Raw genomic sequence first — 23,772 nt, 5'->3', positions numbered from 1 at the left:
GTTTTAAAACCTGAAGAGGGAGCATTTGTCAGAGAACATGAGAAACAGCCAGGAAAGTGGAGATGGCAGGAAACTCCCAGGGTAATTGGTTGGACTATCAGAAAGGTGTTTCTTTTTTTTTTTTTTTCTGATGGATCATGGTTATGGAATAGAACGTGGAAAAAAAAAAAAAAGAGTGGGAGGGATTAGGAAACCAAGGAAGTAATTTTTGAATTCATTCACCAGAGATTGTTGTTCCTGGAACTGTCCATCATCAGCTGGGTCCATACAGGCCAACTGGAATATTTCCTGTGGGGAGAGTGGACTCATCGAAGGGTATGCACTCCGGCCACTCCTGCAAAGCAATGCCACGTTCAGAGGTAAAGTGTGCATGAGAGAGACACAGTCATGACGTAACTGCCATTACTAACTCCCACCCAGACAAGACTTTTTTCCCAGCAAGGGCAATACCCTTTAGCCTTGGCTAGGTTGTAAGCCTGTCAACTTACAGGCGGCTAGCCTTGGGGGGCGGGGGCGGGGGCCGGAACACTGGAAAAGAGAAACCACTGTTTTCAACCTGCATTTGGAATGATTCATCATTTTGCTGGCGACTGGCATATCTGTGACAAATGACATCATTTGTCACACTCAGCCATATGGAAGACCAATGCTAGATTGTAAACCTGTTTCTGCTCAGCTTCTCCATTCGGCGGAAAAATGCCATAGTTTAAACAGTGAACAGTTTGTTTAAATATTAAGCAGTCACGGTCTTTTAAGAAATTTCCTCCACTCTCAGTAAGAGTATGGTTCTATTGTGCCAACATCCATGGCCAAATGAAACAACTGAATGCCCTGAACGTTTACTGAAGAACTGCTCTGTACCAGATACTGTGTCTGTTGGCTTATGGACTGGGTGGAATGATGTCGGAGGTGGTGTTGAAGAGGTGACAACATCCGGGTCGATGGCTATGTAGGAGGATGCTTCAGTGGTGATGAGGTAAAAGGACAGAGACAAAGCTGGCCAGGTGTTTAAGGGCCTCTGAATGAAAAGTGCAGAGACCTGTTGCCGTGTGCCTATGAGTAAACCACCGTTTGGTACCTGCAGACACTGTCAGCCAATAAGATCCACCCAGCTAGTTAGGGGGAAAAAAAAGAGGCAGCCAAGAACCTGTCCTGAGAATATGGCCCGCTGCTGTCACCATTCACTGCTACCCACCCCCTCTGCCCTAAGCAAACACACAGCCTGAGCTTCCTCATCTTGAGAAGGACATGGTCAGTGATGCGGCAGCAGCTTGCAGTGGGGTCAGGAGGGACAGATGAGATGGGAAGAGCTGCTGCAGAGTCTGTTGCTATATGACTCTCAAACCCACTGGAAAATCTGAGGCCTGAGCAAGGACTGCCAATTACTTAAAAGTAATTCATTAGACTGGGAGCACAGGGGAAGATTTGAAGAGCAGGTTTTTCACCTGACCTGTCCCCTTGCCGCCGGTGAGGGCTTCTGCAGAATTTTCACAACATCTAGAGAGCCATCTGCTATTGAAACAACTGCTGAAATGTCAATCCTCCTCCTCGGGCCTCGGCTTGAGAAACACAGGGCACAGATGAGCACAGCTCTACAGGAAATGGGCCCCTTTCTGTCCTACAGAAAACGAGTAACTGCAGGGTCCCTAATGGGTAGCTGCTACTGCTGCTGCTAAGTCACTTCAGTCATGTCCGACTCTGTGCGACCCCATAGACGGCAGCCCACCAGGCTCTACCGTCCCTGGGATTCTCCAGGCAAGAACACTGGAGTGGATTGCCATTTCCTTCTCCAATGCATGAAAGTGAAAGGTGAAAGTGAAGTCGCTTAGTCGTGTCTGACTCTTAGCGACCCCATGGACTGCAGCCTACCAAGCTCCTCCGCCCATGGGATTTTCCAGGCAAGAGTACTGGAGTGGGTTGCCATTGCCTTCTCCGAGAGAGGACCCTTAAAATCACTGAACAACATTCTAGACTTGGCTAATTTGAACGCTGAGTGACCTCTTACTTTGAAAACCCTGTCCAGCTCCTCAGTGTTGGGGAAGACTCTAGAGGCCTGACCATCCTCCTCCTGCATGGTTTAGTTGCTCAGTTGTGCAGCCTTGGCAGGCTTCTCCGTCCATGGGATTCTCCAGGCAAGAATACTGGAGTGGGTTGCCATTTCCTTCTCCAGGGGATCTTCCTGACCCAGGAACTGAACCCAGTCTCCTGTACTGCAGGAAGATTCTTTTTTTCCTTCTGTTGTGAATGTTTCCTTTTTATTTTAAAATTAATTTAATTGGAGGCTAATTACTTCACAATATTGTGGTGGTTTCTGCCATACATTGACATGAATCAGCCACGGGTTGTACATGTGTCCCCCATCCCACCTCTCTCCCCTCCCTCGGGGCTGTCCCAGCACACCGACTTTGAGTGCCCTGTTTCATGCACTGAACTTGGACTGGTGATCTGTTTCACATATGGTAATATACATGTTTCAATGGCAGGTAGATTCTTTACCAATTGAGCTACAAGGGAAGCCCCTCCTCTTGCATAACTTTCCCTTATTCCCTGAAGTCCAACATGCTGGGCTCTCTCAACCACATTTGGTTGAATGTGCCAGAATCCTTTCCTGCCTCAGGACTTTAAGAAGGCTGTTCCCAGCATATACAGCATGCTTCTCAAACACCTAGTCCCTTGCAAGCCGTTTTTTAACTTATCCTTCGAAATTTTTCTTAAAAGTCACTTCCTTGAGGAAATCTTATCTGATAAGCTGGTCAGAGCCCTCTCCCACATGCACTCAGATCATAATGCATTTTTTTCCGTCCTCGTACTTACTAGAATTGTGATTAAATCATCAGAAATGACACGTATTTTCTTTCTGATAATTGTTTCATGTCTTTTTCTACCAGGTGTAAACTCAATGAGAGAGGAGCTCAGGCATGTTCACCACGCTGCCCCCAGAGCAATCACTGCTTGAACCCTACAGGGCTCGAGAAGCACAGCTGGTCCCGAGGAACACGAGCACTGCTCCATGAATGTCTCCATTTCAGGAGATGGACCATCATCTACCTAAAGCCCAAACCCGAAACCCAAAGGTCATCCTTGATTCCTTCCCCTCTTGCATGCCATGTAGCTAATCAGCCACCAAATCTGATCCGTTCTGTGTATGAATTTCCTCTCCAGTCTGGCTCTCTCTCTCCATTTCCTATTAATCCAAGCCACAGTCTTTAATTATTCACACAACTGCAGCCATGTACTAGGTGATGTTCCATCTCTCAAACTGTCTCCCTCCAATCCACTGAGCCCACACCAGACTACAGAAGGACCTTTGGAAAAAGCAGAAACCTGATCACGTCACTCTGGTCATTGTGTCCCCCATTATCCTTGGATGAAAATGAACTTCTGTCTCCCAGCCCTGCCAGATCTGTCACCTGCCCTGACCTCTCTGTGCACCATCCATCAGGACACTTTTTAGGTTCCTTAAACTTAACCCGACTTTTATTTCATCTCTTGAAGTGCTTGCTTCTGAGTCTTACCCAAATGTTGCTTCCTCAGGGAGGCTTCCTCAAATCCTCACACCACGTGTGCTGGTTCCTTCACACAGCATCACAATAGCCGACACCCCCCCCCCCACCCAACCCCCCGCCACACGCACACATTTTTAACTGTTACCACTCTTGTAATTTCTATTTCAAGGACTGTGTCCATGGAAACTGTGATCATGTTGATTGAATCCCTAGTGACTAAACCAGTTTTTGGGTTCCATTGACTCTCAGTAAATATTGGTCGAATCAATGAATCAATAAACATATGGGAGAGAGGCTGGGATGGTCCAATGGTGGGAGTTATAGTTTGCACAGCAAATCGTTGTGGCAAAACAGATCTAGAGGAGGGATGGTTTCCTCTATTTCTAAGCCAAAGACCTTTGAAAAACACCATAAACTCTTCCAAGAAGATAGTACTAGTGCTCTAATCAGACCTCTTGGCCTTTCTGCACAGACTAAAGAGAAACATGAACTTGTTTTCTGTAGACAGGAGAATCCACACCTGCTACTTCAACACATCACATGTTCCTATAAAAATGACCGACGGCCCTGGTCATCTTCACTTTCAAACGTGGATTGTGACCTATGAAAACTGCTTTTCAAAAACAGATCTCCGACACCACAGGGAGAAGGAAATTCATGGTGTGAGAGGTTTCAAATGGTGTTCTGACACAGGTCTCATTCCCAAGCCTGGGATTTCACTCCTCTGATAATTACTGAAGATGTGATGATATTTAGTGATTTATTGGTTCCATATAAGCTAGACTGGAAAAAAAAATTCACTAATAACTCGCTTCAGTGTCCAACTCTGCGACCCTGTGGCGTGTAGCCTGCTAGGCTCCTCTGTCCATGGGATTCTCCGGGCAAGAATATTGGAGTGGGTTGCCATGCCCTCCTCCAGGGTATCTTCCCCACCCAGGGACTGAACCCATGTCTCTTATGTCTCCTGCACTGGCAAGTGGATTCTTTACCACTAGCACAACCAACTACAAAATGCCATTTACGGTGGGAAGATAGATAGACTCATGCCCTTTGAGTACTCACTACATGCTTGTGATGAGAGAGAGTGTTATAATGAGGTGTGTATATAATAATACATCCTTTATGACTCATGGCCACATTGGGGCTAAGGCTTATAACTCAGAAGAACTGGTACATTTCTTAATTAGAGTTTTGTTACTGCTTTCAATATAGAAAATTAAAAAAAAATGTTTTGCCTGATAAAAGGTTCTTTTCAGATAACACAGTGTAAAGGGAAGACTCTGGGCTTGGAAATAACGGACTTAAGGTCCAGTTCAGTGTCCTACCAGCCATGTGGCTTTGGATGACTTAATGAGTCTCTCTGAGCCACAAGTTTCTTCACTGTAAAGCGGCGATACTAATACAGCCCCTTCTTCCTTTGTCCGTGCACAGGGCTCCCTGTCTCTCGAGCTGGCCATGGCACCGATACTGCACTATCTGCTTTTCTGTTACTCCCTGCTGAATAGCCACTTTAAGATACAACACGCTGCACTTCCCTGCTGGTCCAGTGGTTAAGAACCCACCTGACAATGCATGAGTTCGATCCCTGGTCAGAGAAGATTTTGCATGTTGTGAGGCAACTAAGCCCACACTCCCTAGAGCCCATGCTCTGCAACAAGAGAAGGCACCTCAATGAGAAACCTGTGCGCTGCAACTAGAGAAAGCCTGACAACAGCAATGAACACCCAGCTCAACCAAAACTAAGTAAATAAATAAAAATTTTAAAGATATTAAAAGAGCTGCCATAAGAAGTTAAAAAAAAAAGATACAACATGTTGCCTTCTCAGTTTCAGAGAGGGGCGCATCCACTCGTCTCAGAGTTAGTATTATTTCTCGGGCACTTCTAGGTGATGAATCTGTGGGTCTGCCTGATGACACAGGCAGGGGAGCTGCGGGCTTTCTGGTTATACTCACAGGCCTGGCACGGGGTCCTGCTGGAGATAAGGCAGGGCTTTGGCATTAGCAATGATCTCCTGAGGCAGAGACGAGGGCTCCATGCGCTGGAACATGGGTGCATTTTTCTGGGTTAAGAGTGGAAAGGAGGAAAAAGGAACTCAAATGACTCTGGGGGAAATACCAGCGACTTGAGTAAAACAGGAATATGACTGATACTCTGTGTGACTACCTGAACCTCTGCCCACTGGGGTTCTAATCCCCCAATCCTAGGCAGTTCCTGGGCCCTGCAAGGCCTGGCCTCTGCTTCTGTGCACTTGCGGGCACGGTCCCCCAGGGATGCACTGGCCTGCCCCCTCAGGGGCCTGCCCACCCACCGCGCAGTCTGTCCTTGACCTTCACCTGTTCCTCCAGCTGCTGCCTCTGCTTCTTCACCTTGCTCTGTCTGTAGTAGTCCATGATCATCATTGCTGCATAGATTTTGCCCACAGTCAGGTCAGAGGCTGAGGACACCAGTGTGGCATGGAGGGAAACAGAAGACGGGGAGAGAGTGAGGATGCTGGGAAGCAGGTTTGCCCCTTCCACTGCCCCACCATCCAGCATCTATGGAGGGCTCTGTCTGCGCCAGGCACTGAGGACCCAGAGCAAACAGGCCCCCAGAGCTATCCTCAGGGGACTGCCACGGCCACCCAGGGAGGGCCATGTTACTAATGATAAGAAGCACATTCGTAAGCACCACCCCCCACCCCCTGGAATGGTCTTGATTTCCATCTCTTAGTAACAGCACCTTTTCCCCAACCGCTTGAAGGTCTGCGGAACTGTGTTATGTGGGAGGAGGGAGCTGTGCACCCAAGAAGTTTCACCCACAACCACAGTGACCTATCTCAAGAAACTATTTTCCAGGATGGAGCTTCCTCAGGAAACTGACAACAGAACTACCATATGATCCACAATCCCACTCCTGAGCATAAATCCAGACAAAACTATACTTCAAAACTAAAACACGCACCCTATGTTCATAACAGCACTATTCACAGTAGCCAAGACATGGAAATAGCCTAAATGTCCATCCATAGATGAATGGATAAAGAAGCTGTGGTACATTTACACAATGGAATATTACAGAGCCATAAAAAGAATGAAATTATGTCGTTTGCAGCAACATGGATACAACTAGAAATGATCACACTTAAGTCAGTCAGAAAACAAACGACAAATATCATATGATATCACTTTATATGGATTCTAAAAATGGCACAAGTAAACCTATCTATGAAAAAAAAGCAGTACAGACTTGTGGCTGCCAAAGGGGAGCAAAGGATTGGGAGTTTGGGGTTAGTATTGTCTATCTATACACGATAGATAAATAACAAGGTTAGTATAGCACAGGGGTGGAAAAGAATATAAAAAAATATGTATAACTGAATCACTTTTCTATATAGCAGAAATTAGCCATGTAAATCAACTATACTTCAATAAGCAAAAACAAACTGCTTTCAATTAATGACAATTGAGAAGTGAGGGATTTCTGTTTCCTAAGAATAAAAGAGCCCCCTTCCCTTAACTCCTTGATCACTCCATGCTCCCCCCAAAGATGTGGTCTTGGCATTCTGGGCCCACAGTGACAAGGAGAGCCAGGAGACCCCGCACCTTTGGGCATGGGCACGAGCAGATCCAGCATCTTCTGGGACAGGTGAGGCCAGATGGCCAGGGTCTCCTTCTGGAGCTCTGAGTCTAGCTGCTGCCTGTCTGCACCACCTGGGAGAAGATACATTTATTAACAACGAAAACAGAACAGACACAGAAATAACAAGGACGGAGGGAGGAGATGGGGCAGAGGCTGAGTCAGCATGGCGCCTCATACTCTTGGAGGAAATCTTGGCACTTAGTGACTGTGGATCTTGCAATCCGCTGGGTCTTTCTGCTGAAGAAGCGGAACAAATTCTGGCTCCTGTTTTCAGTGACTCAGGGATATCCCGCCACAGAGAGCTGAGGCCCTGGGGACCAAGATCAGCTTCCTCATTCATTTGCAGAGCCTCCCAGCTGCTCAGTGTATCAGAAGGGGAAATGCAGAGTGCCACAAGCCCACCTCCTCTGCCTCATTATACGTGTATCAGTTCTTCCAGTGATCTAACCCCAGAGTCTGAGTGAACCAATTTTAAAAAGGACTTGGATCAGGTAAGAGCAGGAAACCGGAGGCCCTGCTGGAGGTAGCAAAGCCTTCTTTCCTAAATCACTAAATGATAGCACCGGCCACAGAATCCTTCTAAGACGTTAAAAACCCCATGTAAGGAAAAAAAAAAAACAGAACTGAAATTCACTTGTTCATTCAACAAATATTACTTAAATGTCTACCATTAGACATTTTAGATAGTAGATGGTAGATAGTAGACATGTTAGATAGTGCAGACATCGAAGATCATACCCTCTTAAGCTCAAAGGAGCCTTAGTGAACATCAAGTCATTCATTTCTTTAAGAGGAAAGGGCAAAAGTTAAATAGTACAGTAACAGTTACTGTATCTCAGAGGTGAAAACTGGGAGGTGAAAACTACTTGATCTCCAGGTTACTTCATGGTCGGATGAAGTTCAAATATCTCTGTCCTGCATCACTCCAGGTGAGTTGTTCCAGAACCTTCTTCCTTCCTCAGGTTACTGACCTTTGGCGATTTTAATGTCCAGAGCTGTCCGGATTAGAGCCATCAGTGTGGAAGTGAAGTGGACAGTCATGTCCTCGGCCACTGGCATGTTCATCAAGACCAACCTCTGTGTGAAAAAGAGAAAAGAAACAGCAGGAGAAAACATATATCGAAAGAAACCGTGGCAACAAGGGAGGAAAAGTGCAGAGGTCAGATGCAGAGACAAAAAAGAAGGGCAAGGATTCCCCCGTCCCCTGTCCCAGTCCTGTTCTCGCCCTGCTTCTCACTGGAGGCTCATTGGCTGCTGTTTGTTCCCCCCCACCCCCCCCCCCCCCCCGGGGAATGATGCCAAATTCCAAGGGAAGAGGGACTCATCATTCTGTAGGACTCCTCCAGGGTCCTAAGAATGTCTTTAATCAGGATTCCTAAAAACAGTGTCTCAGGGAAAGGAGTCAGCTCAGGGAGGTGGCTCCATTCCCTGCTTCAGGGCTGTTCTACAATCCCACTTGTCCCATGAAGACCCCCAAAAACTCAGGTGAAAAGACAGTGATGGGGGGGTAGATTTTACTTTGCTTATCTGACTTGAAAGATGCATCCTGATGCCCCCTTTTTGAGTCTTTAAATTGCCAGCACATGGTTGAACATGCAGAAGTCCAGCTTATCCAAAGGATGAGGTGGAGCAGAATGGAAAAGTGAGAGAATGCAAACAGGGTCCAGGGGAAGAGGGCTGGGGAGAGCAGAGAAGACAGGAGAGAAGGGTGACTGAGGCAGGAGCAGAGTGGGCAGGCCTTGTCCCCCTCACCCGGAGGAAGGGGATCCAACGGAAATGGCCAAATCCACTTTCCAGAGAGTATCTTGCTTTTGGAATGAACTTTTCCTCTGATTCCCGCAACCCTTAGTGCCCCCGTCCCAAGCTTCACCCCAGAAATTCAAGGAACTCAGGGCCATATAGTCCAACATCTGTTAGATGTGGAATCATGAGCATAAAGGATGTTGGCTCCTAAGCTGCACAGGAGGAGCCATGTAGTGGGGTGGATGAGGGTCCCTAATAGATGCCCCCTGTTCCAATGAGATGCTCTCTGGAGCTTTAAACTTGGAGGGAGCAGCAGGAGAAGGTCCTCCAGCAGAACCACCAGCCTAGCAGGAAGTCAAGCATCTCTTTCCAAGGCAGAGTTTCTAACACTCCATCGAAACATCTCGCCTAATGTGATGCCACAAATATGGCATCTTAGAGTGTAAGGCCAGTTTCCGGTTTGTATCTGAGTTCCACCTCTCTCCCACTGCTTTAGGCTTCCAGAGAAGTGGTGCCATTGCCAGGGCACATTGCTAGGTGAATGAAAGAGCTCCAGAGTTCTGAGTCAGTCTAAATAGCAATGGGGGATTAACAGTAACTATTACTAAATGTGAAGTAGGAAATGGCAACCCGCTCCAGTATTCTTGCCTGGAAAATCCCACGGACAGAGGAGCTTGGCAGGCTATAGTTCATGGAGCTGCAAGAGTCGGACATGACTAAATGACTGAGTACACACATTACTGAATGTGGAGGAAACGTTCAGGCCTCAAGGTGCTGAGCACCCTGATGCCTGGTGACTCCTAATGTACAATGCTGCTCTAAGCAAACTGAGGGGAGTCCATCCATATCTTGGTCATGCCAAGAAGGCAGGCCTAATGCTGAATGCAACCTGTGCCCATCATCACCCTTTCCTTTGATACTGTCAGGAAAAATGGGTAGTTGGACTAATGGGGGAAGGGAGCTGCATTCGTCATCATGTATCAAGGGATGGAGGTCCGTGTTCCTCTTTTTTTTCTAATACCTAGAAGGAACCATACCACTGTTCCTTCCTATGTCATGGAGGAAGAAATTTGTTAAGAGTTTTCCTCTCTCCTAAAAATTTCTTCTTGAACCATGTTTAGTGGAATTTATGCATATTTCCTATTTCTCAGTTTATCTGATGGAAGATGTTTTTATAAGCTCTGACTGCTGTCCTTCTTGCCCAAATATGCTATTCTGCAGGCCACCACTCTGCTTCCTCTTAAAGGAAACATGCTACTTACTTCTTTTCTAGTAACCCACTCACAAGAAGTCACACACTTGTAGAAACAGAACAACACATTTAAAATCTTACAAACCACCTCGTGTATCATCCTTCTGTGAACCTTCCTGACCCTTGCTTCGCATCATTTCTCTTCTCCTTGGTTCCGTCCTCCCACCGTTCCCAGCCCAGCTTCCTCCCCCACGTTCTGACCTCCCCACAGCCGGATCCCATTTCCTGCTGGTCACTAGCCCAGAACAAAGGAAGGGGTGGTCTACCTTATATGCCACCTTGGAGGGACATCTCTTGCCGAGGCCTAGCGGCGGTGACATGAGAGTCAGCATTTCATACATCTCAGTGTAATGGATGCGGCCACTGCTCATGGCGGGGGTGGGGGATGGGGGGCAGGGGGCAGGGCAGGGAGGGTGGCAGGGAAGAATGCAGACAGGGAGGAGAGGAGAACAGGCATTCCCGGGGGGAGCCAAAACAAACAAAAGAGTACAGAAAACGGGAGAAGAGAAACGAAACAAAATGGACAAACAGGAAAAGAACAGGAAACCTGTTAATCAAGGCAAATCATACACGTGATCCATCCTGGTGCGGATTTATATCACGCCCCACACAGACCCGGGAACGTGGCGGCAACCTTAGGTCCCTCCGTGCGCTGTCCTAGGGACTGGTGTTCCCCTCCGGGAGGAGCGTCACCCCATCTCCCTGTTCACACCAGCCATGCCCCCTACAACATAAAGCTGGTCTTCACTTCCCAGGGCTGTGTGCGAGCGGTATAAACCAGATAGACGGTGCTCCAGCCCTGGGTTAGGGGTTTCTGGCCCCCTCTCCCTGGCCTGGAAGTCAGGCCCTTCTCCTGCTCTGAACCCGTAGGCGGGGGCATCGTGTATCCCGCTCTGCGGTGTGAGCGCTGCAGGAGGCGGCGGCTGGCGCTGAAAGTGGTGGGCCGCGGCTGGCGCTCAGTTGGCCCGTTGCTTCCACCTGGCTCTGTGGGTAAGAGTGCTCTTCGTGTGGCGGCATGCCCCGGAGCGGCGGCATGCTGGGGCCAGAAGGAACAAAACCAGGGGGAGGAGGAGCATCTCGCATGCCATGCTGCCCTCCCGGGCTCTCCCACATGCGGCCGCGATGGGTTCACCAGGGTGGAGTTTAAAGAGTCTCTGCAGAGGCAGCTGTTCGGCCTGCCCAAGCATAGGAATCACTTGCCGCCGTCCCTGGCCAGCTCCTCCCCCATCGCCCAGGCTGGCATCTTTCTGGGCCTAAGTCTTCTCCTAGCTGTTGCAATGCGCTGCGCCCCAGGGAGCCTGCGCATCCCTCCTGGCACGCCAGGAAAGGCTTCCTTTTCTCAGGGGGCTTGGCCTTGGCCCCGGGCTGGGTGGAGCCACTGTGTTAGCTGGAGAGGGAAGTCCTCTGTGTGCCCCTGAATCATGTTCCTGGTTTCACAAACAAGCAGTGACTGTGCAGTCACAACAGACCCCTCAAAGATACACAGCAGGACCCTCAGGCAAGAACTCTGCTCTGGAGCTCTCCGTGCTCTACGGAGATTTTCCCAGACCCTCTGAGCTATGAAATTCTCCCACGCCCCATGGACTGTATCCTCTTCACCTTCTTTACATATCCTCACCTCCTGCCCTCAGTTTTTTTTTTTTTTTTTAATTGTTTCTCACCTTTCTGTCCTAGCTTTCATTGGGTTGGCCAAATGTTTTGTTCAGGGTTTTCTGTTAGACCTTATGGAAAAAAATCCGAGCAAACTTTTTGGCTAACCGACCCAAAATAATTGCTTGGGACCAAACTGTCCAGAATAGGGCAGGAGTAAGTGTGGTTAGAATCACACTTTTCTACCTTCTCTATGGGAGGATGCCACTCACGTGTGAGAAGGAGGTGCTCTATCTCTAAGGGAAAGAAACCAGAACTCCTTGCTGAATTAAAAAGATTTCTGCCTTCTCTGGAGGAGGGACAGGTTCCTCTTAATTTAGGTTCCTCTAAATCCACAGAATAAGGCGGAATGAGAAAGAGAGAGAGGAGAATGTGTGTGTGTTCCACACGCACGAATGAGTGTGTGCGTGCGAAGAAAACAGAGGTCAAAGCAGCCTCTGTTATTAAGTCCTCAGCTCTTTTTTTTATCCACGTCCCTCCCCCACCCCCCAAGATGCCCTTCTTCCTTGTGTAACAGCTGCTGGTTCTGGAAGGGTTTGGACCTCTTTAAACTCAAAGGAAAGCAACATGAAGGTTCCCTCATGTGGCGTAGTGGTGGTGGAGCAAAACGGAGAGGTGGGGGTTGGAGGCTGCACCCCGCTGCCGGCCACGGTCATGGTCACGGTCACGGCTGGGGACCGGAGGCAAACCTTGCAAGCCACCCTGTAGGGGCAGTTCTCTCCCAGGCCCAGAGGCGGCGAGATCACCCGCACTAATTTGTACATATCCTTATACGGAATCCTGCCGCTGTAAAGGAAGCACAGGTGGGTTAATAGGACACTCAGAGAAGGGGAGGAGAGACACGACAGCCTAGCCATGAAAGGGCCGGCCGGAAGGGGACGAGTGGCTTCTTTCCTGGGCCCCGGCAAAGCCAGACCAGGAGAGACAGAGGACGGTTAGCATCAGAGAGCCAGCACCTTGCAAACGGTACGAACCATCACTCTGCAAACTACACTGCCTCTGATTTTCCAAGGAAATCAATGCCTAGTGACCATGAGCACCCCACGACGTGTCTGGCCTGTACCTGGCCAGCTGCGGCAAATGGAGTTTGGCTCCAGCTAGCCCTCTAAATACCAAGTCCACCAGTTCACAAATGCCTCCGACCTCCATCAGGAGCAGATGCCAGGCTGCTGTGAAGAGGACTGCAGAGCCCTTTGCTTTGCACAGACACTGCTTACAGGCAGCTACTCAGACCCGCGTGTCAGGTGGTGGGAAGTCAGCATCTTTCTCCGGACTGCGAGAGAGAAATTTCCCATTAGGCTAATTAGCAAGGTGCACAGTTGGCAGGAGGGAACCTGCGAAGGACTTTGCTTCTCTTTGTGGCAGATTTTCCCCCGAGTTCCGCTTGGGCAAACGCTTCTCAATGTGGTAGGAGCTTGCCGGGATGTGTGCCCAAAAGGCAGCCTGCGAGGGAGCCACAGGGCTCTCCCTCCAGTCCTGCCCCGGCCACCCCACCTGCAGACAGCCTGGTCAGATCCAGTCAGAATTCCAGGACCACTGGGGCCTGTCACATCAACCCCCTTTCACAGAGCCTGCTAGAGACTTCTGGCTTCCTGTGGAAAGAAGAGAATCGACAGTTGATTCATTTTCAGAGGCTAAAGCATTTGCTCCGTGAGGGGTCAGAACCAGTCAGCAACGGCCAGAGACCTGTGGGTCTGGACACACCCCGGTTTAGATCCAGGTTTCCACCGCAAACCATAAGCACACACCTCCACCTCCAAGCATCCAGTCCTCACCAGCCATGTCAAGATGACAACTTTGCCCCAGCTCTGCTCTTCCTAATCTTTTCTTGAGTTTGCTGTTGATTCTTTCTCTTCTTCCAAATAGCTCAGCAGTACTTCCAAGTCTCTTGACTCTTGAGAGGAGGTTCATTTCACCATGAGTTCTTTGGTTCCTTATGGTGGTTGAGGCGTGGGTGAATTGGTTCTGTTGTCTATAGGCTGATGTACTTTGCAACCTGTCTATCTCCTTTTTGAAGACACTGGCCCTCTTCACCTTGGTTAGTTTCCCTCTCATCTCCTAGAGAAGGCCAGTGAAACTAACCAGGACAAGTCATGCTGGGAATTTCAAAGCAGATGCAAAAGGTTTCCCTTGGTCTTTCACAGCTCGTGTGTCTGAATCTCACGATTAGTCCTCATGGAACTGGTCTTCCCAGCAGATGGAAGAACTGGGGAGCAGCATGTTTAATGCACAAGGGACTTGGGTCCCCAAATAATGTGGAACCACAGGAAGTTGAGGTTTTTGAGAGCCAAGGGCTCTCACCTGAGTGAGGCTAGGTAAGCAAAGAACACCTTTGCTGGCAAATAGTTTCTTCTCTTTCAGGTGAGGGCTAGAGGTCCCTTCTTGGTGTCCTGATCCTGTGGCCATCCAGCTTTACAGACACCAATGTTACATACTTTCTACTTCCTTTCCCATATGCTTATTAATGATAACAAAAGTTACATACATGATTTAATATAATCCTCACAACCAGCCTTCACAGAGGGAGGATCATTACCACTATTAATCATTACAACATATATGGGAGCTCAGAGTGGTTGAGTGACTTGTCCAAGGCCACACAGCTGACACGATGCAGGCCTGGCTCCCTTTGCCTGTAACACACTGCCCATGGCATTCTAATCATCCTATCCCACTAGAAAGTAGGCCCAGAAAGTAAACACCATTGCTCAGTTACTATAACAATAACAGATTCAGAGAACTCTGTGCTCTAAAGTGTTAATAATTATTGAGGGGATGAGGAATTCCTATGTGTTCTTCCAACCTAAAGAAGTGACCCAAGTGCAACAGGCTCACAGGAGGATAGGTTTGGGGAAGAGTCTCAGACTATGACATGGTTCCAGGTGGAAGCAACGTGGTCTGCTCCTATGAAGGATGGCATTTCTTATAGTATTTTCAGAGTAGGGCCAGAACGGATAGATTGGTGAGATAAGATCCTGAAACTAAAATAAGTTGGGACAAAGGGCCCATGGAATGAGTGCTCACAGCACTCTCACTTTGCCTTCCACTGTGAGGACTAAAAAGGTTGCCTTTGAACTTGAAGCAGGGATTTGCAAACTTTTCCAGTAAAGGGTCAGATAATAAATATATTTTTTAAAATTTGAGGGTAATACTGGCTTTATCACAATATGCAAAAATAGCCATAAATAATAGATAAATGGGCATAGCTGTGCTCCAATAATACTTTATTTCCAGATAAAGTGAGCCACATTGAGCCTATGGGTTATAGTTTTCCAGCCTCTGCTTTAAAGTCCAGAAGGCACAATTTCGCTTGGAAAGTGAAAAAGATCCGGGGAGGTCATCTCTGCAAATTCCTGCCATTTAACTCAGTTCCATGCAATAAAAACCCACATGTGTTTAAACCATCATTTCAAAGAAGAACTTGCTTGGTTGTCTATATAATTTCAGAGTTATATGAAACTGTACTTTTGAGAGGGATGAGAGAGAGAAAGGACTAAGGTGGCCAGATGTCCAGCTGACCCAGAGAACCCTTGTCAACCCCCCCTGTGACTCAGAGGAGTCCACTAACCATTCTGGAAGCTCCTCTGGGGATTGAACTCAAACACTCTGAGTTGCAGACTGTGTATTGAGATTGTCAGAGGAAAATGCCTGTTACAGAAGGAAAGAACAGGGAAAGGAAAACGCAGAAGCTAAGTGGTCCATAGTGTGTTTGATCCCAGAGCCAATCTGAGGATCTGGCCTCTTCCCCGGCCCACAGCCAGGAGGACTCTCCTCTCCTTCTGCAACAGGCAAGAATGGGGTGGCTCCCATCCCACCCTCCTCCTTGAGAACCCCAGAGGCCCTTGATAGGGGCCCCAGAGGGGGTGGCCAAGAGGCCTACACACCATGCTGCTCTGTCATACTCTGCCCAGACACGGACAAACTCGTCCAGGTGGTGAGGCCCCAGGATGGATGAGTCCCGAGTCAGGTACTCAAAGTTGTCCATGATGACAGCCACGAATAGGTTGAGCATCTGGAGGGCGAGAGGGAGAAGGGGAGTTAGGGGAGACCCAGAGCAGAAAAACAAAACTGGGAGGCAAGGAAAGAATTCACAGGTTTGTAAGGCTGAAAGTTCCTAAGCATAGCCCTGCTGATCCTGCTGGAGGCAGCGCATTTTCACAGCTGAGCCACACACCGCACTGTGCAAGTGCGGACTCCACTTTGCTATGCCGCTTTGTATTTGCGAAGCACGCCTCAGTCGCTTCTGCTATCTATTCAGTTTCTTTCTTACTGCAGCAGCAGAGGGAGCAGCAGTAGCAACACATTCTCAAAGGCCAGAGGAAGTCAAGGCCCAGCTCCAAGCCCCTCTTCCAGTCTCCCGTCCCTACGCGCGCTCACCACAGCTGCCTATCAGAGACCTGGTGGGAGGCCTTCCAGCGGATGCAGGGCTTACTGAGCAACAACCTGAAGCTGTTCACGGCTCTCAAGTGCTTCCGAGACCCTGCTCTCCTGCTTATTTGTTCAGCAACATTTATTGTGCACCTACTGTGTTCCAGACAGAGCTCCAGGTGCCAGGAGTGGGAGGTAAGAAAGTTCGGGTCTGAGATATATTTCCATGACTAGCACATTCCTTAAAGCACAGCAGGTGTTCACTAGATGCTGTTACTTGAATATTCTTAAAGACATTTAGTATTCCGCAGAGACTACTGGAAACATACAAATGTTACAGATTTTAAATACATATTTATATATATATCTGGCTGCATGGAGTCTTAGTTGCAGCATGCAGGCTCTCTTTGTTGCCACACTCCAGCTTCTCTCTAGTTATAGCAAGTGGGCTTAGTTGTCCTGTAGCATGCAGGGTTTCAGTTCCCCAACCAGGGATCAAACCCACATGCCCTGCACTGAAGGCAGATTCTTAACCACTGGACCCCAAGGGAAGTTCCTATAGACTGTTTTGAGAGCCATGAAAGAAACATGCACAACAGGTACAGAAAGTGTATGGGTTTGAATTTCATATAATTTTCATGTCAGGATTTATCATTCATCTTTTAAGTTTTTTCTGAACTACTGAACAAGGCAAAAATCATTGCTAGCTCACGGGCCATACAAAAACAGCTGGCAAACTGGATTTAGCCTGTGGTCCACGGCTCGCTGGGCTCTCGTCTAGATTATGCAGGAGGCAACAGGAACCACTAAAGAGGCTGAACTAGGAGAAAGAGAAGAGCTATGTGCATTCAGACAGCATTGGTAGCAGGGTGGACGGTGGCCGGCAGTCCAGGCAGAGAGTTGTGAGGTGCTCCTGAGCCAGGCCAGTGGCAGGACAGCAGCCTGGATACAGAGACCAGGGAGGTGGACTCAACAGGCCTTGGCCACAGCGAACAGCAGCGCCCAGCACTACTTCCACTTGCCCAGGGACACACCCCTTGCCTAGTCTCAGTTAATACAGTTTAGTGGGGCACTACCATGACCCAGGCCTCAACCAGCCATTGAATCCTGTCCCCTGGGCTACAGTGCTGGTGATCCAATTAAGGCCAAGAAAATGGCATTGAATCTTCTGAGCAAGAGGACTTGTTTTCCCTTACTGGCCTTGACTGTGTCAGGATTGAGGTCTAGAGCTGCTGCTCCTGTTGCCATCTTGGAACCACGGGCTGGGGTTGTTGGCGGAAAGAGCTTGTGTGGAGAAGCCTGGGGAAGAGATCCATCAACAGAGAAGGAAACCTGGTCCTGGGGATGATGTCATCTGAGCCCCAGAGCAAGCTCGCTTAAGCCTGTCCTGCTCAACTCTTCATTTATATAAGCCGATAAAATCCCTTTCTATTCATGTCGGATGCAGCTGGACTTTCTGTCACTTGCAAGGGAAAGAATCTTGCCTGACAGAAATGAATTGCCTGTGGGGGGGTGAGCAAATGGAGCCTCTGCTGCTGATTCCCAGGTGAAGCAGCTGGGTGGGTGAAAGTGCCCAGCAGATAGGATATGCAGACAGGATACTCAGGATCAAGAGAAAGTCTGCAGCCAGGGCCTGCTGGGAGTCTCCTCTGCAATACAGAGATGGCTGGTTGTATCCTAATAACCGGTCTCCTCCCTCCCCTCCTTCTCCATTCCACTGCCTAGAATGGAAGTGGATCTCTGGAATCTAGTTGTCTTCTTACCACAAAGCTGAGGGACACTCGGTGGAGGTGAGGAAGGAGAAACAGGAAAAGAGTCTGGGGTACCAGACACTCTGTGAAGTCACCATAACCAGCCTGCACTGCCTTCCTCCAGGCTTCACTGACATGCCAGGAAAATAAACAACATCCCACCCTGGTAAAACCACTGTTATTTGAGGAGTTCCGTTTCAAGCAGCTGAATCTAATCCTAACATGGACTTTTCTTTCTGTCACTGTGACTGGAGCCACAGTGAAATTTATTTAATCACTGTCCAGGTTATAGAGGGTTTTCCATATACAACTGGCTTCCCAGGTGGATCAGTGGCAAAGAATCCACCTGCCAATGCAGGAAATGGAGGAGACACAGGTTCTATCTCTGGGTCAGGAAGATCCCCTTGGAGGAGGAAATGGCAACTCCAGTATTCTTGCCTGGAAAATTCCATGGACAGAGGAGCCTGGTGGGCTATAGTCCATGGGGTTGTAAAAGAGTTGAATATGACTGAGTGACTGAGTACACAGCACCATTATCCCTTGGCATCTGCTGAGAATTAGTTCCAGGACCTTCCCGGATACCAAAATCTGTACATGCTCAAGTCCCTTATGTGAGATGGTAAAGTACAGGAATTCCCTTGTGGTCCAGTGGTTAGGACTTGATGCTTTCAGTGTGGGGCCCGGGTTTGATCCCTGGTCCAGAACTGAGATTCCACAAGCCATGCACAGTGTGGCCAAAAAAGAAAAAAAAAAAAACAACACAAGGTGTAGTATTTGCACATAACCTGTGCACAGCCTTCTGTAACACTTTAAATCATCTCTAAATTGCTTATGATTCCTAACACAATGTAAATGTAATGGATATTTGCTGGTATGTGGCAAATTCAACTTTTGGATTTTGGAACTTTCTGGATTTTTTTTTTTTTAAACATTTTCAGTCTGAGGTTGGTTGAACTCATGGAGGTGGAACCCGCAGATAGGGCCGACTATATCCACACATTTTCTTTACACTCCTTTCCAGATTCTATTATTAATGTTAGCAAAAACTATCTATTTGTATTATTATTGCCTTACGTTTGCACAGTCTTTTATAGCACGGTGTATACAGTCACACCTATCATACGCTTGAATGCTTCTTCTAACCTTTTGTGAGGCAGGTTTAATTACCATCAGCCCTTCAAGGACACAAGCACTTCCTATACACATTTGTATTCTTTAGCCCCAAGCACATAGCCGGGTACATGCCAGCGCATTGGTAAATCTTTCCAGAGTGGTTGGTTTGTCTTGAGGAAGCTGTGTGACTTGCCCAAGGTCATGGAGTCAGTGTAGGGCTGAGATTTGCAAGCCTATCATCTCATACTGAATATAGCCTCTTTAAAAATAACATTAAAGTGAATTATGCAGTAGCCTCTAACTCAAATTTCTAAAAGTACTTTATAGTCTCTCATTAATTTTCCAGTTATATCTTTGGTTTCTTTTAAAATATTTATTATTAAACACTTAAATGATGGAAGATAAAATGGAGATGTCTGCATGGCTTTCTCTGTGTTCCCCTCCCCCCATGATGGGCACTAATACTCCTGGATGACTGTCTCCTTTCAATTCTAGGTGACAGAGGGACTGAATGGCTTCACCCCAGTGCCTAGCTCAATGTGAACCTTTTAATGGCCACTCAGTAAAAATGAGCTGAATACAGGAATGAATAAACAAAAACTAATTTATATCATCATTCTAAATTTCCTTGCAGTTATTTTCATTATACTTTCCTATTTATAAATAATGGTTTTTGTTCTCTTTTTCATTAAAAAACGTTGCACATCCACACGTATCAGTTCACTGCACAGGTACCAGTTTTCTCACCAGGCACTTTTTCTTTCTATTTTACCGAAGCTACAAAAGGGAAGGTGTCTTGGCTAAAGCTAGAAAGCAACATGACCAATGTGGGCTCCCCAAGTCTCCGATTAGTTCATCCCCTGCTACTTCAACCTGCCTGACACCCTTACTAGTCTGTCTCTCGGCCACTTCACACCTGGACGTGTGCCAAGTCCCTTCTGGGTCACCTGAAAGAGGTAGAAACGCCTGGACACCAGACAAGTCACTTTGGGATGCCCAACCATGAAGCTGGCCACTTTTAAATGGCAGCGCTTTAGTTTGAGACATTTTTTTGTGCAGCTGGTGGCATTAGCAGGGGAGCTGAGCTGACATCAGGGTGGCCAGAAACACGGCACTAACCCTCTGAGTGACCTGGTAGCACCTTGCCCGTTATTCTATCACGACTTATCTGATGGTGCAGGGAAGAGATTTCTGGAAGCTGCTGTGCCAAGTCAGGCTTTCTCCCAAAAAAAGAATTCAGAAGGCACCTGGGGCTTCTCACCATTTCCTAGATGGGTGTGCTTCATACATTGCTCAATATTTACCAATGCTAGAGCAATCATATCCTTTCACATCTATCAAGTTGGCCAAGTGCCATCAAACGTAGCAACCTACGAAAGAACCACATCTATTCCATTGTACACTGTCATCATCCTGCTTGATTAATGCTATCCCCTTAGAGCTGCACGGTACATTTTCTCAAAGGGTCCAAAGGTCTCCAAAAGAGAGATGAGACTCTCAGCCCTGCTTGTAAGATAAAACACCAGAAATACAGAAGAGAGAGATTTACTCTGGGTCGCCACCAATTCAATGTGACATTTAATACCATGTTTGCTGAACCCCATCCACTCCCCTCATCACCTCTCCTCACGGAGTCCTACCCTAGAAGGAGCAGAGACGTTTCTCAGCCAACAAAAGCCACCCACCCAGGTGTCCGACAAGCACCCTGGCCTCCAAGAGCTCTCTTGAGGAGGACCTATTTCTCAGCACGGGCTGGAGCATGTGACTGAATGTACACAGGAGGAGACCTCTCATTTATTTATCAGATGGGTGGGCTGGACCCCCTCTTGAGCTGATAGCACACCGTTGCTCACCAGGAAGGAGCAGAAGAAGATGAAGGAGACGAAGTACACATAGGCCAGGTCGGTGCCACAGCGCTCACTCTCGCTCTGCCCCGACGGCGCAGTGGTGTCCGGCTCACAGCCCTTCTCCCCGAGACACGACAGCATTATCTCCTGCCAGGCCTCACCCGTGGCACTCCTGAACCCAAAGACAACTCGATTAGTAGTAGCAGGTCTGCACGGCCCATCCTCTCCCTGGCCATCTTCCCGGTTCCTGCATCCCTTCTTCCCTCCCTAGGTTCCTTTTGTGCCCAGTTAGCCTCTGTCTGTGCTCTCCATCCTGTGATGGAGAGTGCCAGGGAGGGCTGCTGGGGCTCTGCAGCCTCACACAACACTTCTCTGCCTTCTGTTGACAGTGGTAGACAGGGCTGTGGGACTCCAAGACTCCATGTAAACCTGGCCTTCTATGGTTTCGCCTTTAATGGACTCTGTCCTCAGCTTCCCCTTCTTTGAGCCCTAGAGGAGGTGCTGAAGTTGCCATTTGAGTCAAAGATGCGGAGGAAACTTCCTGAAGTCAGCAGGGTGGTTTTCTGGAGGCCCTGCCACCATCCCACCCTCATCTATCCTCACAGGAGCAGAGCAGGCAGAAAAGGTGGGTGACTGTCTCTCTCTCTCTCAGGAGCGCTCCAGCCACCGCAGGGACGGATCCAGGTACCTGAAGAGCAGCATGAGGGACCCAAAGAAACTCCGGAAGTTGTTGTGCCGGTTGATGTGACTCTCCTCATCTAACTTTATGTTTCCAAAGACCTGGATGAGAAAAACAGCAGAAAGCCCTGAGCATCAGTGAGCCGTGGGACCTGCAAGGTCATTGGCGTCATGGTAAAGAAGCCGTCTGCCAGTGCAGGAGACGCAAGAGACGTGGGTTCGATCCCTGGGTCAGGAACATTCTGTGCAGGAAAAAATGGCAAACCCACTCCAATATTCTTGCCTGGGAAATCCCATGGACAGAGGAGCCTGGCAGGTTACAGTCCATGGGGTTGCAAAGAGTCTGACCCAACCGAGCACATACTGGCAGGGGCGGTAGCTTCACCTACACGGCTCCTCCTGACGGCTTAACCCTGAAGCAGATAAGTCAAAACCCAGGAAGGCTGGCAGACCCCACGTTCTTGGCCTGATGTGTGTGAAGAGTTATATTCTCCTGGGAAGCAAAGAGGAGGAATGCTTGCAAGGACCATAGAAGGCAAGATCTCTGGAAATCATTCTGCTTAGATGTAGTTCCTCCCACACCTAATTTGGTCTTTTAATTTCTATGATACCTATTCACCATGGCATTCAAGCTATCTGTCAACAAGATTACCCCATGATAGGCGTGCAGGGAACGCGTTACCCACCTCTCTTCCTGTCTCAGCTGGTAATGATGAGAGCATATGTATTTGCAGAAGATGTGGTTTATTCTTTATAAAAAAGAAATAGGCAGATGCTGCCCTGAAATTCACAAGCAGTGTAAGTCAGAGAGGGGCACCCCTGTCTTCCTGGGATGTGCTCCCATCCAGAGAGTCACACCTTGGAAGTGTGATACATCTATAACCCAGGCCCATCAGATGAAGAAAGTCTGGAAAACTGGATACTTGGGAAAAGAAAACAGGTTTGGGCAAATCTGGTTACAGAGTGAGTTTTCTAATCTGCTGTTGCTTATTGGGCTTAGAATGCGGTTATTGTGCAAATTCATATGGAAATGAGAGGCACACACAAGACCTCTGGGCACAGAGAATAAGGATGAACTCCTAGGACACAGTGCTGCCTGGAGTCAAGGTGTATCCCACATCTCTTTAGATGGAAAGTGAAGTAATGTGAAAGTTGCTCAGTTGTGTCTGACTCTTTGCGACCCCATGGCCTATCCAGCCCATGAAATTCTCCAGGCCAGAATACTGGAATGGGTAGCCCTTCCCTTCTCCAGGGGATCTTTCCAACCCAGGGATTGTAGGCAGATTCTTTACCTGCTGAGCCACAAGGGAACCCCAATACTGGAGTGTGTAGCCTATGCCTTCTCCAGAGGATCTTCCTGATCCAGGAATCTAATTGGGGTCTCCTGCACTGCAGGCGGATTCTTTACCAACTGAACTAGCTATCAAGGAAGCCCTCTCTAGATGGGAAGGGCATCCTTATGCATGGACTGTCCTCTCCAGTCATGATTCAGATCTATCTCAGGATCGACTCTCACAAGGCAATGTTTGTGCAACTGAAGGCTTACAGGTCACTTTTCCAGCCTTTTGAGATAATTTTCAGCCTGTATTTAACATGCTTCAGCTTATCTAATATGTGCTAAATGGAACACACTTTCCTCCTAACAGTGTTTGGAATGTGCAGTTGAGGAACAGTCTCTGCTTTTTTGCTCAAATAACTCCCACTGACACCTGCTTGGGGAATTTGTTCTCATTGCTGATTTTCAAAACCTAAATATTACTTCTCTCTCAGGGAGAATGGAGGTGGCAAGCTAGGTGGCACTGGGGAAGGAGGGAAGAAGGGAGATAAGAAGGCTGAGGGCCCCCAATCAGACAAATAGTAGCACTGAAAAAAAAATCCCAGCCAAACAATCAAACCTAGTTCTGGACACTCCAGGAGGAAACTGTCACATATCCTTACCCATGTTCAGGCCTCCTCTGTCTTTCTTTTCATCCTCTTAAAATAAAATTCATGACTTATCCCTGATTTTCACACACACAACTTAGTGTTTTTTCTCCCTATGACTCTCCTGAAGACTTCCTTAGTTGTCCTCTCTACAATTTTCTCAAACACCTTACCAATCATGAACTGGCCAGAGGGTACACTGTTATTTTATAAAAGTTATGTGTGTAATAGTCAAGGAGCTATTGTTAAGCTGAAAGTGCATATTTATTACAAAGGTGGCCTTTAAACTTTTTCACCTTTTTTTTAAAACTTTTCATTTAGT

The 23,772-nt window shown here is 48.0% G+C and overlaps 1 protein-coding gene across 3 annotated transcripts in view; it reads right to left on the bottom strand.

Annotated features, from left to right (window-relative positions):
- Positions 1-23,772, bottom strand: part of CACNA1E (calcium voltage-gated channel subunit alpha1 E) — a 333,421-nt gene that overhangs the window by 7,599 nt on the left and 302,050 nt on the right. For all 3 annotated transcript variants that reach the window (XM_068985905.1, XM_068985906.1, XM_068985907.1), the window contains 9 exons: positions 21,538-21,629; positions 20,856-21,021; positions 15,655-15,782; positions 10,387-10,483; positions 8,097-8,202; positions 7,089-7,196; positions 5,841-5,941; positions 5,460-5,566; positions 223-334 (listed from right to left, as the gene is read on the bottom strand). In XM_068985905.1, the coding sequence (XP_068842006.1) occupies positions 223-334; positions 5,460-5,566; positions 5,841-5,941; positions 7,089-7,196; positions 8,097-8,202; positions 10,387-10,483; positions 15,655-15,782; positions 20,856-21,021; positions 21,538-21,629 (1,017 nt within the window). The remainder of the gene's footprint in view (positions 1-222; positions 335-5,459; positions 5,567-5,840; positions 5,942-7,088; positions 7,197-8,096; positions 8,203-10,386; positions 10,484-15,654; positions 15,783-20,855; positions 21,022-21,537; positions 21,630-23,772) is intronic.

The sequence above is a fragment of the Capricornis sumatraensis genome, chromosome 14 (assembly GCF_032405125.1).
Source record: "Capricornis sumatraensis isolate serow.1 chromosome 14, serow.2, whole genome shotgun sequence".
Lineage (NCBI taxonomy): Eukaryota > Metazoa > Chordata > Mammalia > Artiodactyla > Bovidae > Capricornis > Capricornis sumatraensis.
Note: the sequence above shows the minus strand (reverse complement) of the source record. Positions and strands in the feature narration are given on the sequence as shown.